This window comes from Phodopus roborovskii, unplaced genomic scaffold, assembly GCF_943737965.1.
Source record: "Phodopus roborovskii unplaced genomic scaffold, PHOROB, whole genome shotgun sequence".
Lineage (NCBI taxonomy): Eukaryota > Metazoa > Chordata > Mammalia > Rodentia > Cricetidae > Phodopus > Phodopus roborovskii.
Window position 1 is genome coordinate 26,440,734 of NW_026126540.1, and position 17,608 is coordinate 26,458,341.

General features: G+C 46.3%; 1 protein-coding gene across 1 annotated transcript in view; it reads right to left on the reverse strand.

Moving 5' to 3' along the window:
- Positions 1-348: 348 nt before the first annotated feature.
- Positions 349-17,608, reverse strand: part of Pip5k1a (phosphatidylinositol-4-phosphate 5-kinase type 1 alpha) — a 64,491-nt gene continuing 47,231 nt past the window's right edge. The window contains exons 14-22 of the mRNA XM_051199221.1: positions 4,532-4,672; positions 3,295-3,409; positions 2,649-2,735; positions 2,382-2,450; positions 2,022-2,237; positions 1,618-1,726; positions 1,350-1,481; positions 1,194-1,261; positions 349-648 (exon numbers count right to left, since the gene is read on the reverse strand). Of these exons, the coding sequence (XP_051055178.1) occupies positions 478-648; positions 1,194-1,261; positions 1,350-1,481; positions 1,618-1,726; positions 2,022-2,237; positions 2,382-2,450; positions 2,649-2,735; positions 3,295-3,409; positions 4,532-4,672 (1,108 nt within the window). The 3' untranslated portion in view covers positions 349-477. The remainder of the gene's footprint in view (positions 649-1,193; positions 1,262-1,349; positions 1,482-1,617; positions 1,727-2,021; positions 2,238-2,381; positions 2,451-2,648; positions 2,736-3,294; positions 3,410-4,531; positions 4,673-17,608) is intronic.

Here is a 17,608-nt window from a genome sequence, read left to right on the forward strand (position 1 = left end):
TCTCTGTGAGTTCAAGGCCAACCTAATCTAAAGATCGAGTTCTAGGACAGCCAGGGCTACACAGAGAAACCCTATCCCGAAAATCAAAATAAGTGCACGCACGCATGAATGAATACAAATTCTTTGACCTATCAGACATGGGCTGTTCATTACAAATCAGCTTGTCCCTAGACTGCAACCATGGTGCTGTTCTCTCTCTCTCTCTCTGCCCCCCCTTCCCCCCACCCCCACTCTGCACTCTGCTGTTCTCTCTTAGTGACAAAGGAAAAGAGCCCGAGGAACTACCTGTGGGGGATAGAGAAGGAGGAATCATCTGCAAAGCAGGGAGTGGAGGACAGTCCACAGTCCTTCAGGTCAGCAAAAGGAAAAACTTGCCAAGCTTTATTCGGGTTGTAAAGGCTGCAGACAGCACATCTGAGTCTATGTCCACCCCTCTTTACAGCCCCCTGGGCAGACTCAGCTACTCTCCCTCCAGTCTCACTTCTTCTCTTCTTCTTTCTTGTCCTTCTTGCCTTCCTTGGTGGCCTGGGAGGCCAGAGAGCCCATTGCATTTCGAATGGCTTCATTGTTGGGATCCACACCTGGAAGGTTCTCTAGCACACTCTGAAGGAACTCCGGGTCTTGCATCACATCATAGTCATCCTCCTCCTAAAAAAGGGGCACCATGAGCCGGGGCACATGGGGCAGCAAGTGGGGTAGCAAGGAGTGTACAGTATAAGGGACAGAAACATGATGCTGCGCACTCCTGCCTACAGGGTGGGGAAGTCCCACCAAGGGAAGGAAAGGGACAAGTAAGCAAGACCCATGCCCATAAATGGCATGAGCTTTATTGACCACAGAAGCCTGAGAACTCTGCTAACTGAGCACAGAGGGTAAAACCAGACACCACCATATGCAGCTTTCCTACTGGGAAATACCCAACACTCCTTCTCCCAGACTTTTTTGGGAGGAATCCTATAGAACTATCCAGACCACTCCCACTAGAAAATTCCAGAACGATAGCACACTTCTCCAATTTACTGTTACCCTGGCAAGGTTTACAGAGAAGATAACACACATCTACGTGTTTCCTTCCTCAGAGGCTTCATTTATGAAATGCTAGGGAAGAATGGCCCCAGGCCTCAAAGGCTGAGGATCTAAATCCAAAGGGATCTCAATCCTGAATGAATCAGAGGGTCACTGCTGGTTCTCACCTTGACTGGCTCAGATGTGTCCATGGCTGAACTGGCATCAATGTCAGCTGACTCTGCTTGGCCAAACTCTGAGGAAAGGAGAACAGCAGTGTGCTCAGTGCCATCCATCTCTTCACCCACCCTCTACCCAGGCCCTGCAACACAGGCCCTGCTCACCTGCCCCCTGCAGTGACATCTGCATGGCATAGGCAATCTGCTCTTCCTCAGTCATGCTGCTTAGGTCAGGAAGCCCAGCACGGCCAAACTCCTGCTGGCTGATGGTCATCTTCAGTAAGGCATCGTCCGAGTCTGGGAAAGGACAGAAGGGCAGGAAAGACCTAGTGGACATTCCACAGGGCTGACCATGGCATTACTCAAGCTTGGCCCAGGCTTCCCCATCCAGCTCCACCCTCAGGCCCGGGACTTCAGAATCCACCTCTTTCACCTTCAGTCCCAGACGTAGCAATTCCAGCCTCGGCTGCAGAGGCTGCAGCCGCCCGCCGTGCCTCCTCCTCCTGCCGCTGCCGCTGCTCTTCCATAGAAACACGAAGAGCCTGGTAAACAGCAAGACAAGATCACTACTGGGCTGATGCTGTGGCTAGAGAACCAGGAGGGCACCTTCCGGTTTATCACAATGGGAAAGAAGCTATGACCCTCAGAAGGGATAAGGGTAAACGGAAGCAGCAGACAGGGCCCAGCATTTAACTAGGAAAAATGAACAAGCTAGAGTCCTACAGACACAACTACAGAGAAAGGGAGAGAGGGACTTCGAAAATGATGGTACAGAAGTGCTTAGCATTGTCCAGTCCCACAACTGGGTATGTGTAGAGAGGGTCAGTATTTGCTTACTAGGGCCAACTCAGGATCAGCACTGGGGTCTACTCCAAACTCGAAGTCACTGGCACCAAGACCCAGCATGGCACCGCCTTCACCGGCCAGAATAGGAGAACTGATGAGGGCATCAGCCAAGCTGGGTCCAGGAGGCACCGTCACCAGATGTGATCCGGTTCCATCCTTGCCATTCAGTGTGTTCACAAAGGATGTCAGCTTCTCTGTGTTCACCTCCTGCAGAGCAGAGAGCACAAGACAGCTCTTTCAGTCAGTGTTCCTCACAGCTGAAGCTGTCTCCAGAGTGCCAGGGGACTCTAGGAGAGGACTGCCCTGTTCATAGCCAAACGGACTGGACCCATGCCTACACTCCTGACTTACCTCCTCCCCAAAATTGATGATGTCAACATTCACTTTTTCTTTCTTGAGGCGTTTGGCTAGTTTCACCAGCTAGGAAGTAAGGGAGAAAAATCAAGAAACTGATTGTATATAGTAAGCACTGAACTAGCCTCACAAATACAGAAATTCAAGGGAAATCACACATCCACCTTTCCCCCAGATGATGAGCCCAACACCTCTGCCCAGTTCTAAGTGCTTCGGGACATTTCCAAATGTAGGCTCTGCCTGGAGGGCTGTCTGTGGACTCACATCCTTCTCGTTGTCCTCCACAGGGCTACCCACGAAGGCAATGATGCGCATCTTGTGATTCTTGCCCTGGCGGTGCTTCAGAGCCAGCTGGGAAAGGAAAAGCGTCAACCACAGGAAGCCCACGTCCCTCCTCCCTGTGTCACCCTGCTCCTTCTCTTCCTTACGCTGTAAGTCTACCATCACGCTCATAGGACATGCACTCCTCTCCTGCTGGTGAGCCTCAGGTAGATCAAAGTGTAAGACCAATTCTCAAGTCTAAGGCTTTTCCCTTCACATTCCTCACATTCATCCCGTCCCATCCTTCCTATACTGAGTAAGCTTCCTCTAGGTCAGTGGTTCTCAACCTGTGGGTCATGACATGGTTTGGGATCCAAATGACTCTTTCACAGGGATTGCCTAAGATCATTGGAGAATACACATTTATTCACATTACAGTTTGTAACAACAGCAAAATGAGAGTTATGAAGCAACAACAAAAATAATGTTATGATTGGGGGGGGGGGTCACTATAACACAAGAAATGTATTAAAGGGTCACAACGTTAGGAGGGTTGAGAACTACGGCTCTAGGCCAACTCTAACTCCAGATTACAGTTCTGAAGAAAAATGATCACTGATTCTCACGGCAGGGAGCCAGCAGGACTCACATGGGCCACTCGAATGCCGGTGCAGAAGGTGATCTTGCCCTTGGGTTGGACAGTATGGAGCTTGGAGAGGATGCGGCCAGTGTCAGGGGTGAGTGTGGTCAGCACTTCACAGTCACTAGGTGTGAGCAAAGCACAGGGGTTCGGGTCACACACGGTCTCCCAACCACTCCCATTCATCTTTTCTTTTTTTGGTGGGGGTGGGAGGGTGGCATTCAAGACAGGGTTTTTCTATGTAACCCTGGCTGTCCTAAAACTTGTTCTGTAGACCAGGCTGGCCTCTGCCTCCCAAGTACTGAGATTAAAGGTATGCACCACCACCGTCTGGCTATTCATGTTTTCTTTAGAGACCTTAAAATCAACTCCTCTCCCTCCCTTGGCTTTTTGAGACAGGGGTTTTGTGTAGCCTTAGCTGTCCTGGAACTCACAAAGATCTACCTGCCTCGGTAGGTAGTGCTGGGATTAAAGGCATGAGCCACCACCGGTTCAAATTTAATCACTTTTAAGATAGGGTCTCTTGAAGGGCAAGATGCTGCAAGCCTTTAATCTGCCCTAGGGAGGCAGAGGCAGCAGATCTGAGTCTGATGCCAGCCAAGGCTATACGAGACTGTCTAAAAAAAAGAGGAAGTTGAAGAGATAGCTCATTGGTTAAGGGCACTTACTGCTCTTATAGAGGCCCCAGCTTCATTTCCCAGCACCCACATGGTGGCTCACAATCAGTTATAACTCCAGTTCCAGGGATCTGAACCCCTTTTCTGACTTCTGTGGACACCATGCATGCCCATGGTGCATATACACAAACAGAGCAGGAAAAATATTCATACACATGAAATACAAAATAAATAAATTTTAAAAAAGAAAGGAGATCCAAAAGGTTAGGGCTAGAGCTAAGTGGCAGAGCACTTCTGTAGCACACAGAAGGCCCTGGGGTCACCCTCAGCATAAAAATGACAAGAAAAAGTTAAAAGCTGAGCATGGTGGTGCAGGCCTGCAGTCCCAGAACCTGGGAGGCAGGAGCAGGAGAGTCTACCCAAGTCCAGGGGAGCCTAAGGTACACAGCAAGTCTGCAGTCAGCCAGGGCAATGTGTAAAACCCTGTGTGGAAAAGAAAAGTCAACAAATCCTCCCCACCCAACAAGCTGCACTGCCACCTGAAGGAGGCAGAAAAGCAGCCTGTGCTATCCACAAGGGCAGCCACCTACAAACCCACCTTCACAGCCCCACTCCTGGGTCCCACGTACTTGGCCAGTGTGATGAGGCCCACGTTATTCTCAGGGTTGCTTCGGGTCTTTGAGTGACATACGATATTGACGGCATCCTGCTGGGCCTGCAGCCGGGTGGGAAGGAAGTCTCCATTCCGCATGTACTCACTGTTGTCCACACTGCCGGATGAGGGGGAAAGAGATGAGGGGGGGAAGGGGAACCAACACTAGAGGGTTCCCTGAAACAGAGTTAAGGACACCTCCTGCCAGATACGCCGTGGCATAGCAGTGAGTGAGTGGCTTTCAGGGTTAAACACAGAATCACTTACAACTCCTATCTTGACAGAGTATATAAGTCAGGTGTGGCAGCACACATCTGTAACCCTAGAACAATGAAGATGGAGCGAGGAGGATCAAGAGTTCATGGCCAGACTCAACTACATTGTAAGTTTGAGCCAGCCAAACCAAACAAAACCAAACCAAACAAAAACCCAGAATCAAGATTATATGAAATATAGACTCCATCTTCTCTGCCTTTCTGTCTTGAGGTGGGGCAGAGGGGATCAGTCGCACAATCCACCACTGAGCCACATCCCTGGCCCAGGAGCAACTCGTGATGACCCTCAAGGTCTAGGAGAGTTCTTCCAGCCAGTGATACAGCCTGTGCTAAGAGAAGGGAGCAGTGCCAGGAACTAGACATGTTACTCGAAGCAACACTCTGCTCAGTGATGACTTTTCCACCTTATAAAGCTTTATCTGATAATAGGGAGTTACTGAAAAACAAGCAGAAATAGGAGTATCAGGTAGTGTTGAGACACGGGTTCATATTCTCATTCTGCCACTCACTTTTAAAACTGTATTTATGTGTATAGCTGTTCTGTCTGCATCTGTGTACTCAAACCATGTGCACGCTTAGTGCCTAGGGAGGCCTGACGTGGGTGTTGGATCCCCTGGAACTGGAGTTAGACTGTTTGAAAAGCATGTCAATGCTGGGAATTGAAACTGTGTCCCTTCTAAGAGTGGTCAGTGCTCTTTTGACTACTGAATATTACCCCAGACCCTGGTCGATTTTTTTTTTTTTTTCCCTATAAGAAAGTTGCTTATTTCTCCAAGGTTCAAGTACTTCACTATTTTTTGTAGGGCAGGACGAATATTCAGACATGTGCTTGCCACAACATGCATGTGCAAGTCACAGGACAACTTTTGGGAACTGGGTCTATCCTTCAGGCGGTGGAACAATGGAGGCTTTAAACACAATTCATATGAACAGCTAAGAAGTGCAAGGTCTGTGGGCAAGAGTAGTGAATGGCTAAGGATGTGGGGAATGGCCGGACTGTGAAAGGCTTGAGAGGGAGAGAAAACTGACAGTGAGCAAAGCAGTTGTGCTGCCCTCACAGCCACTGGGGAAGGAGAGTGGCTACTGCTGGAAAGGATACCTTATCACCTATGCATGCATCCCTGAAAAAGCCACACTGCCCATGTGAATCCCAGTATTCCAGCAGCAGGACTACAGGGAATTCCAGGTACGGCTACAGAGCAAGCTCCTGTCTCAAACAAAAGAAAACACTGCACGACTGCCTGGCTTTCCCTGTCTCCAGTAGGTATGAATAGGGTAATGTTATTTGTGTTTCGTAGAACTGCTTCCCCTCAGCAGCATTCCCTTCTCACCCTCACCTCCAAAATCATTACAAAGTTGGGCTTAAAGAATTACCTGACCTTCCCATGACATAATTTTAAACTGAATAAAGCAGAGATGCAGTTCTGTGCTAGTGTGCTTGTCTAGCATGGACAAGGCCCTGGCTTTAATCCCTGGTACTGCAAAATCAATCAATCCATCTGTCAGATACAGGACTGGCAACAAAGCATGTCTGCAGGCTCAGCTACTTGGGAAGTCAAGGAAAGGATTTCCTAAATCCAGGATTTGGGAGCCAGCCAGGGCAACATACTGAGATCCCATCCCTGTTCCCCACCCCAACTCTCTCCCAACCTCAGTCTCCCTTAGAAGCAGGGTGAGCTTTCTATGCTGAAGATGACACTGAACTGACCTTCCTGACTCTGCCCTCTAAATTCTGGGATTACAGGTATGTGCCAGCACATCAGGCTTGAGATAACACAACAGCAAAAACAACAGAGCAGCTGGGCAGTGGTGGTGCACGCCTTCAACCCAGGAGGCAGAAGCAGGCAGATCGAATTTGAGGCCAGCCTGGTCAACAAAGCAAGTTCCAGGACAGGTTCCAAAGCTACAGAGAGACCCTTGTCTGAAAAAAACAAAAGAAAACAACAAAAACAGAAAGGAAGGGAGAGAGGGAGGGAGCAAGGAAGGAAAGAAGAAAGGAGAGTCTGACAAGACAAACATCAAAACACATTCATTTTAAGTAGCCCCTATAGAGAACTGATGCCCAGAAAGGAGGGAGACCCCGTGGAAAACAGGAGGGCTCTCTCTCATCAATCTGTGCCTGGGCAATTACACTGACACTAATGTGTACAGTCCTAATCTTTCCTTTTACATAGCAATCTAAACTGGAGGGCGGGGGTGGAAACAGAACTTCATTATGTACTCCAAGCTGGCCTCAAACTCATGATCCTTCTGTCTCAACCTCTCCTGTGCCATGACAGGTGTGTACCACAACACCTGGTCAGATTACATACATACATACATATACTTTTTGTTTTTGTTTGTTTTGTTTTTCGAGATAGGGGTTCTCTGTGGTTTTGAAGGCTGTCCTGGAACTAGCTCTTGTAGACCAGGCTGGTCTCAAACTCACAGAGATCGGCCTGCCTCAGCTTCCCTAGTGCTGGGACTAAAGGTGTGCGCCACCACCGCCCGGCAAGATCATTATTTTTAATTCAATGACAGTTGGTATGAAGGTCTGCCTCCATCACTCTCAAAATCTTCTCCACAAGGCACAGAACAGAATGCAAGCTCTTCAGCTGTGATTTCTTCCTACAGCCATCCTTTCCACCTTAAACCAACATCCATGTTAAGGCCATTCTGCTCTACCCCCAACAGTAGCCTTCCTCAGCATCTACACTCTTCACAGCTCTTAGATTCTGAGGACTTCCCAAATGCCATGGCACTACAGAGCACACCACATATATCCTACCTACTTATTCCAAGAGACACATGGAAGTTACTACAATTCTCCCAGAATGTGCAAAAGATGAAGTGCCAGAAAAGACTTTGGATTCCAAACCATCTTCTTTCTATTCTAAGGTGCTCTCTCCTAGAAGTGAACAAACTTAGAAAACAAAAATATATGACTTGAGACTAACTTTTAATTTCAGACGATTAACAAGTAACTTTTAAGACTTATTTTTATTGTTTTTAATTTTGTGTGTGTACCTACAGAGGTCAAAGGCACTGGATCTTCTGGGCCTGCCAAGAAGGCATCTGTGAACAGTACAATGTGGGTGATGGGGACTTAACTCCTGCCCTCTGAGGGACAGCAAGTGCTCTGAACCACTGAGCCACTCATCACCCCAAGTAACTTTTAAGAGCAACATTTGGGTTGTAATTAAGACCACTTTCTTTACTAAAAGCTACTCATTATTTGCCGGAAATTCAACTTGAGCTGGGCACTCTGGTTGTGCTATTTTGAGGTAGTCTTGATAGGTAGTCCTGACTCATGGAATCCCCTGCCTCACCTCCCAAGTGCTGGAAATACAAGCTTGAACTATCAAGTCTGGCAACATCTTGTATTTTAGTCAGCAGTGCTAGCCAATCTCCAATGAGAAACATGGGCTTGGTGACTCAGGCTTATAATCCTACACTCTCGTGAGGTGTAAAGAGAACATTCCAAGTTCAAGACCAGCCTATATATCTTCTGGAATAAAACTTCAAAGTCAGCCTGAGCTACAGTGTCAAAGTCCATCCAAAAAAATAACAATGATGAACTCAGCAGCGGTGGCGCACACCTTTAATTCCAGCACTCCAGAGGCAGAGGCAGGAGGATCTCTGCGAGTTAGAGACAAGCCTGGTCTACAAGAGCTAGTTCCAGAACAGCCACAGAAAAACCCTATCTTGAAAAACCAAAACCAAAACAAAATTGATGAGCAATAATAAATGTAATAAAGAAGGGGTGTGGCTGTAGCTCATTGGTAGAAAGAGCACTTTCCCAGTATTCACAAGGCTCTGGATCCAATTCCTAGTATCTATCTAAAATCCCTCTTTTAGCCATGAGAAAATATATGTCCTCAGCATAATTATTTTGTTGTTGTTGTTTTTCCAAACAAGGATTTTCTCTATTGTCCTGGAACTAGCTCGGTAGACCAGGCTGGCCTCGAAATCAGAGATCCGCCTGTCTCTGCCTCCCGAGTTCTGGGATTAAAGGCGTGTGCCACCAACGCCTGGCTCTCAGTATGATTTTTTAAATTTCTTTTTCTTTTTTTTTTTCCTTGTTCTCAGCTTCTAACCAAACTCATAACAAGTACTCATCCCAAATATAAAACTGATAAAAGAGTTAATTCATCGGAGAAGAGCATTGTACAATCGCTTTAAATTTGACTCCTGCGTATCACGACCACTTAATTGCTATGTGACTTGAGCAAATCACCCAAAGGCCTTCCGACTCATTATGAAATGAAGGACTATTTTCCCTGAACGTTGTGATGAGACTTGCAAGAGAAAAAGTACAGGGAAAGGCAATGAAGTTAGAGACAAGAGGCTGGAACAGTTGGCCTCTCCTCCTAATGACCTCTGCTCCTAATTCCTTTACGGGAGACACGGAGAGCAGGGTCTGAGAACCAGGCTAAAAGCAGGCTGGGCTGGAGAACCGGGGTTCCGGGGCCTGCGTTCCTGGGCCGGGATGACTCAGGGAGTCGCCGGCCTGTCTCCCGTGGGCCCCAAGGCCACATCTCGCCCGGTGGCCTCATCCCCACCCCAGGCCCTCGGGCCTCGGCGCCATGAGCAACCGCGACCCGGACGCGCCCCCCGGCCAGGTCCGAAGCTCCTCACCAAACCATAGTGCTCTCCAACACCATCTTGCCACCTTCCCTCTGCCGACCGGCTCCGAGACTGTCTAACAACAGCGCCTCCGATTGGCTCGGCGCTCGGCGCCAACCATAAAACTCGGCCTCCACGCCGCCCCGCCTCCACGGCCCCGCGGTGCGTTATGGGACTTGTAGGCGCTACAGAAAAGGAAAGGCCAGTAATTCTGTGGCACCTACTTGCTACCTTCACTTCAGAATTAGCTCTTGCAGGCTCCTGCAGCTGCGAGTGCTCTGCACAACTGAGCCAGGCGTCAGCACTCTGCAGTCTGAGAAAGGAGGGTTATAATTTATCCCCTCCTATGCTCTTCTTCTCTTTTGTTTACTTGGGGTTTTGAGAAAGGACGGCTGCATATTTTCTTTGGAGCTGAGGCTGTATTCCTGGTCCTGACTCCCCGCCACATCTACCCCCCCCCCTTACATCCCACACACACCCCCGCCTTCACCTCCCAAGTGCTATTTACAACGTACACCAACGTACCCAGATCTGAACTGCACTTTCAAGGCCAATCTGGGCTCCACAGCTACATAATGAGACTGTCTCAGACACACACAGACACTCATACATGCACACACTACTGTGGATATCTCAGTTTGAGCTTGATCTTTTAAAAAGTATAGGATCAGTAATCACATTCTAACTCTCAGCTTCCCATTGCACTTTGTCCATCCAACTACTATAAACACCTATACCCACCTGGGACTGATAGTTGATGCCTTTAATCTCAACACTCCAGAGGTAGAGGCAGGTGGATCTCTGTGAGTTTGAGGCCAGCCTGGTCTACAAAGCGAGTTTGATTTGTTTGTTTGGAGACAAAGTTTCTCTGTGTAACAACCGTGGCTGTTCTGGAACTCACTCTATAACCAGGCTGGCTGGCCTTGACTCACAGAGATCCATCCACTTGCCTCTGCCTCCTGAGTGCTGGGATTAAAGGAGTGTGCCAACAACCGACTATTTTCTTGTTTCAGAGATTTATGTTTACATTTTATTAGTGTGTGTGTGGGGGAACAGGGGTTTCTAAAAAAAAATTCTAGCTTGTTTGTTTGTTTGAGTCTGTGGCTTTGGAGGCTGTCCTGGAACTAGCTCTTGTAGATAAGGCTGGTCTCGAAGTCACAGAGATTTACCTGCTTCTGCCTCCCAAATGCTGGGATTAAAGTTGTCCATCATCACCACCTGGCAAAATTCTAGCTTTTTAAAAAGACCTAATTTTTTCTCCCTACAAACTTGCATGTGTGTGTGCTCACCCAAACCAGAAGGCATTGGATCCTCTGAACCTGGAGTTCCAGGACAGCCAGGGCTGTTATGCAGAGAAACCCTGTTTCAAACAAATAAAATAAGAAGAGAAAAGGACCTATAATTGACCCAGATTATTTCAACATTTAATAATAAAGAGAACATAAGAAACAAGACAGTATGGAGGTTGAGCAGCATCCAAGAGAGAAGTAGAATCTCAAAAACCTAATGAAGAAAATGTCCCCAGGACTTAGATGGTGTTGCAGCAAAGAGCACTGTGGGATGGTCTTCAAGAGGTCCTGAATTCTGTTCCAAGCCTCACATGGCAGCTCACAACCCCCTGTAACTCCAGAACCAGGGGATCCAATAAGCTCTTTTGACCTTAGATACCTACATACAATTCTCTCTCTCTCTTTCTCTCTGTCCCTCTTTCTCTCCCTCCTTTCCTCCCTCCCTCCTCCCTTAACACATACAGGTAAAAATTCTAACCAGGTGGTGGCAGCACACACCTTTAATCCCAGCACTTGGAGACAGACGCAGGCAGATCTCTGAGAGTTGGAGGCCAGCCTGGTGTACAAAAAAAGTTCCAGAATAGCCTGGGCTGTTACATAGAGAAACCCTGTCTCAAAAACAAACAAACAAATACGTAAATTCTAAAAAAAAAAAAAAAGAATAAAATGCTTCAAGGAGGAAATCAAGGGATGCCAACATGCCAAGAAACATGACAACATTTATTTAGCAACATGGAGAATAGTTGTAGCTTTGACAAGAAATGCTTTGGGTTGTGGGAACACAAACTCTTAGTTCACTAGACAATAGGGTAAAACATGTGGGGGTGCATGCCTGTTGCTCCTGGCACTTGAAAGGTGAAGACAGGAGTGTGGGGAGTTTGGCAGTCTCAGGCACATAGGCAGCTCTAGGCCACACTGGGTTATACGAGACCCTATCACAAAAAAAAAAAAAAACTACAAATGGTCTCTTCAGAGGCTAACAGCCCACTTCTTCCCTGCAGAGTATCTCCTCTGTATTCTCACATTACTTCTGTACAAGACTTCACTATTGAAAAGAAAAAAGAGAGGGGCTGGAGGGATGGTGTGCTGGTTTGAATGAGAATGGCCCCCATAGGCTCGTAGGTTTGAATACTTGGCCACCAGGGAGGGACAATATTTGAAAGGATTAGCAGGTGTGGCCTTATTGGAGGAAGTGTGTCACTGGAGATGGACTTTGAAGTTTTCAAAGCCTAAGCCATGCCCAGTGGCTCTCTCTCCTCTTGTGGATCTGGCTGTAGAACTCTCAGCTACTTGTCCAGTATCATGTCTGCCTGTGTGTGGTCATGCTTCTCATCATGGACTGAGCCTCCAAGACTGCAAGCAAGATGCAATTAAATGCTTTCTTAGTTTTTTTTTTTTTTTTTTCACTCTTTGCTCTTTAGAGGCATACCATCCAACTCCCAAATAAATACACAGAAACTTTTTCTTACTTATGAATGCCTACGGTTAAATGAGGCAAACAGGACACCAAAAGGAGTGACTGCAAACCTTGAGAAGACAAGGTGGTCCAGTCCTTCAGATTATCCTGATTCACAGAAATGTCTGCTGGATATGCTAGGCCTCTATGGTTAGCTAGTGGCAAGTTCCATTCTCTGACACCCCCCCCCCCAGACAGGCTTTATTTGTGCAAGAAAGATATTACCACAAATGCCTGGCCTTAGCTTGGCTTATTTCTAGCCAGATTTTCTTAACTTTAATTATCCTGTCTACCTTTTACCTTTGGGCTTTTACCTTCCTCTATTTCTGTATGTCTATATTTTCAGTCCTTTGTGTTTGGCTGTGTGGCTAGGTGGATGGCCCCTGGCGTCCACTTTTCCGCCTTTTCTCGATCCCTCTCTTCTTGTTCTTTCCTCCTATTTATTCTCTCTGCCTGGCAGCTCTACCTATCCTTCTCCTGCCTAGCTATTGGCCATTCAGCTCTTTATTAGACCAATCAAGTATTTAAGACTGACAAAGTAACACAGCTTCTCAGGGTTAGACAAATGCAACATAAAATGGAACACATTCTTGAATCATTAAACAAATATTCCACAGCATAAACAAACATAGACACCTAATGCTGGAGGGGATGTAGGGATAGGGCTTTCATTCACTTTTAGTGGGATTGCAAACCGCTCCAGCCTGTATGGAAACCAGCAGGGAGAATTCTCAAAAAGACAAAAACAAATCTGCCAGAGGACCCAGCTATACCACTCCTTGGCATATGCACAAAAGACTTGACAGTTCTTCTGCACAGACCCTTGCTCAGCCATGTACATTGCTGCTCTATTCAAAGTAACTAGGAAATGGAAACAACCTAAATGCCCTTCAACTGATGCGTGGGTAAAGAAAATGTGCTGCACACATACTATGGGGTTCTTTCTGGCTGTAACATGGATTCATTCATGAACCTCTCAGGTAAAAAGACGGAACTGAAAAAAGTGTCATATTGAATGAGGTGACCCAGACACAAAGAAAAATGTTTCATGTTCTCTCTCATCAGAAGCTCCCAGCTCCAAATCCTCAGATGTGAGCACATACCCTGGAGTAACTGCATAAGCCAGGAAAGTAAGAATGGAAGACTGCTGGGTTAAGAGTTAAGGGAGAAATAGAGAAACAGGGTACATAAAAGTGATGTGATTGGGAAATGGGAAAGGAGGAGGCTTTCATTAGGGAGGGGAAAGGAGACAGATACAGGCAGGAAGATGGGAACTTGACTGGGGGTGTGTGGAAAAGTCATAAAGAGTCATGTTATCAACTATTTACCTTTTAAAAACACAAAACTATCGGGTATTGGTGGCACACACCTGTGATCCCAGCACTCAGGAGGCAGAGGCAAGGGGAGCTCTGTGAATTTGGGGCCAGTCTGGTCTACAGAGCAAGCTCCAGGACAGCTAGGGCTATAGGGAACCGAAACACCAAAAACATAAAAGTAAAAGAAAAAACCCCAAAACTATAATACTCATAAATTTGTCTATATAGTTTAAATGAAAATTTCCCATCTGAGCTGAAAATGCTCTCTCCAAGAGCCAAAGACCACCTAACAAAAAAGCCATCTAACATCAACAACAGGTATGAGGAGCCCTTTTTGTTGTTGGTCAGAGTTGCCCAAGAGACTCCCAAAACATTACAGGCTATTGTTATTGTCCTTGGGTGCGTGCGCCAGAGGTAGAAGATAAAGACCCTGTTGCTGAAGACACCATGCATTTCAGAAGTAGGGCCCAGAGGCCACTGCGCTGACCTGATCATAGTGTCACTTCCCTGAGGACTAGCTCTCAAGGTACCAGAAGGAACCATGCGAGCTTCCAAAGGAGGGAAGCTAACAAGAGTCTTACCCAGGTATGATGCCTATGAACCACATCAATGAAAAGCATGTCATGACTACTCTAAATGTGCAGTAGAGGCATGTAGACCTTGGTGGTAACCAAGGGCCCTCTGATTGGCTTTAATCCTGCTCAACAAGAGGAAACCATGCCCAGTACTGGAAAACCAGGGCTAGTGAAGTCATGGATACTGGAGGATAGCCTGCAATCACCACTTTACTAAGCCAGCATAATCCTAACTACACCCTAAATATTTATCCTTAAGCCCACAGATAAGTGTGGTCCTCACCCCTCATTGAGGCAACTTCTTTGCAGTAAATGGAGACCATTACAGAAAACCACATAAATCAAAATGCAGTTATGGAGCCCAGGCCCAGTGAATACAACCATAATACACAGGGATCACTGTAGAAGAGAGGGTAGAAAGATTGTAAGACCCAGATTCAGGGAGTTTGCTGGGAGACTGTCTGTCAGTGATGTCAGAAACTACACCATAATGTCTCACCAACACGACTGCCTAAACATGAACTGAACAAGTACAATACACGTGCCAACGTGGACAGGGAGCCCGCGAGGCCTCAACCCTACACAAAGAACTACAGGCAACTAAGGAATGCTGGGGGCAGGGGGTCTTTTCCCAGAGAAGAGTACACCAATTGGTTATCCAATACACAATTATGATGATATTTATGATTTATTAAAGTTTATCTGAGGATTCAGAAAGCAATGCCAGTTTCAAGCTATAGAGATTAGGCAGTGGTGATATACACCTTTAATCCCAGCAGCCAGAGAAGCTAAGAGGTGGTGGTGCACACCTTTAATCCTAGGACTCAGGATTAAGAGATAGATGAATCTCTGTGAGTTCAAGTCCACCCAGATCTACACAAGATTGATCCAGTCCTAAAGAGAAACAGCTCACACAAAGATGTTCTCAGCACCTGGGATTACATGCCTTTAATTCCAGCACTAGAAGGGTATAAAAGATAGAAGCAGCCCTGGGCATTGGTGTCGCTCACATTTAATCTCAGCACTCAGGAGGCAGAGGCAGGTGGATCTCTGTGAGTTCGAGGCCAGCCTGGTCTACTGAGTGAGTTCCAGGACAGCCTCCAAAGCAATACAGAGAAACCCTGTCTCAAGGGAAAGAAAAAAAAAAAAAAAAAAAAAAGGAGCAGGGTCTTCAGTAGTCAATATTAGACATTCATTCTCTAGTCACACTGAGGATAGAAAGACACTGAAATCTCAGGATTCTCCAGCCATGCTAAGTAGAGGTTTCATTTGCAGTTTGGTGAAGCCAGAATAGCATTTCAGTCTGAGGTAGAGTGAGAGCTAGTGGCTTGGCTGCTTTGTTTTTCTGATCTTCAGCTTGAAGCTTGAACCCCAATATCAGCCTCTGGGTCTCTTATTTTTCATGCTACAAATATGTAAATTATACATATACATATGCAAATAACAGCCATCAACAGCCATCAGTGAGAAATGGCTATGAATTTGGAAGAGAAGGGTGTATAGAAGAGCTTGGAGGGAAGAGAGGGAAAATGTCAAAAATAAATTTATTTTTAAATAGTATATGTTTGTGTGCATACAGTGCCTACAGAGGCCAGAGGGGGGGTGTCAGAGTCGCTGGGACTGGCATACCAGACTCCACATGGTGGTTCACAACTATCCGTAACTCTCTTCTGACTCTGAAGACCCCCCCACACACACACCACGGTGAATGTACATACATACACAAAGGCAAAACATATACATAAAAGAAATACATCTTAAAAAGCCACAAAATTTCACAAAAATATCTTTTAATGAAAAAAAAAATAAAGAAAAAACTGATAACTGGCCAAATACTTGGGAAGACAGAGTGTTTCGAGTTCAAGGCCAGCATCACAACATAGTCATTTCAAAGTCAGCCTTGGCTGAGACCCTGTTCTGAAAAAAAAAAAAAAAAAAAAAAAAAAACAAAAGGATAGAGCAAGGACTAGGTGGGTAAAGGTGCTTGCTACCGAGTCTAAGGATGCAAGTTCAACACTAGGACCTATACGGTAGTGGTAGGAGAGAACTACCTTGATGCCTTGACCTCTACTCATCCCATACTAATAAGTGTGAAAAAAAAAAATAAAAGTACCCTAATATGCAAAAGTTAGCAGGGTATGGTGTGGTTCTACGCTCTGGGGGTAGAGGCAAGTGGATCTGATTTTGAAAGCAGCCATGGTGAGCTCCAGATTAGTTGAGGTTATGCAGCAAGACTATCTCAAACAAACAAGAAAACCCACACAAGTTTTTCAGGCTTACAGTGTCGGTGTCTACCTGAATCTATTCCAGTGTCTTAACCAGAAAACATGAAGACCATTTTCATTCTTTTTCAAAGCAGGGTTTCTCTATATTGCTTTGGAACCTGTCCTGGAACCCGCTCTGTAGACCAGGCTGGCCTCCAAACTCAGAGTTCTGCCTGCCTCTGCTGGGATTAAAGGCATGTGCCACCAATGTCTGTTAACCATTGTTATTCTTAAACACCTTTGTGCTTGAGATTTTTGCCAACACTTCTGGCCCGTATTATCTACTCTAATTTGTTTTTTGAGAGCTTGTTTGGAGGTTCCAGCAGGAGAGCGCTACTCATATGCCCTTGACAGAAGACTGGTCCTTTTTTATGGGGCAGGAGTCATTCTCACTGCTCCATGTGCATCTGTAACAAAAATAAACAAAAGACCCAGAGACCGATATTGGGATTCAAACTTCAAGCTGAAGACCAGAAAAACAAAGTAGGCCACTAGCTCTTCGCCAAGCCTCAAACTGTAACCTCTCCTTAGCATGGCTGGAGAATGAATGCCTTCTATGAATACTGAAGACACTGTTTATCTTTTATACCCCTCTATTGCTGGGATTAAAGTAGTGTGATCTGTTACTTTTAGACTTCCAATCTCTAGTATCCATGGGTGTTCTTGAACTCAGAGATCTGTCTACCTCTTAATCCTGAGTCCTAGGATTAAAGGTGTATGCCTGGCTTCTATGGTTTGTGGCTGATTTTGGTTTCTGAATCCCCAGGCAAGCAAGCTTTCACAAATCATAAACAATGTATCACTATGTGCATCCATTCCGAGCTACATGCTTTCCAGAGCTATGCACATAGTGTGGGATGAAAGGGACACCAGCTTAGCCAGTCACATCAGCCAAATCTCCCCTAGAGATCAATGGGGTGACATGTCACAGCCAGATTGCTCTCACATGTTTTTGAGATAGGACCCTTGTATACCAGGCTGTCCACAAACTTGCTATACTGTCAGATGACCATGAACTTCAGATCCTCCTCCGTCCACATGCTGAGTTCTGGAACTACAGGTGTGTAAACCACACCCTTCATGTGACGCTGGGAAACTAAACCAGGGCTTCAAGCATGCTAGACCCACTGTCCCTCGATGTATTTCCGGCCACTCTAACTTCCACTAACTTCCACTATTTGTTGTGTATCACAGCTCATGATTTTGTGTATGCATTTTGCTCCTGTTAACTCTTGATGGCCAGTCTGCTTCTTTTGATCTCCATGTTCCATGTA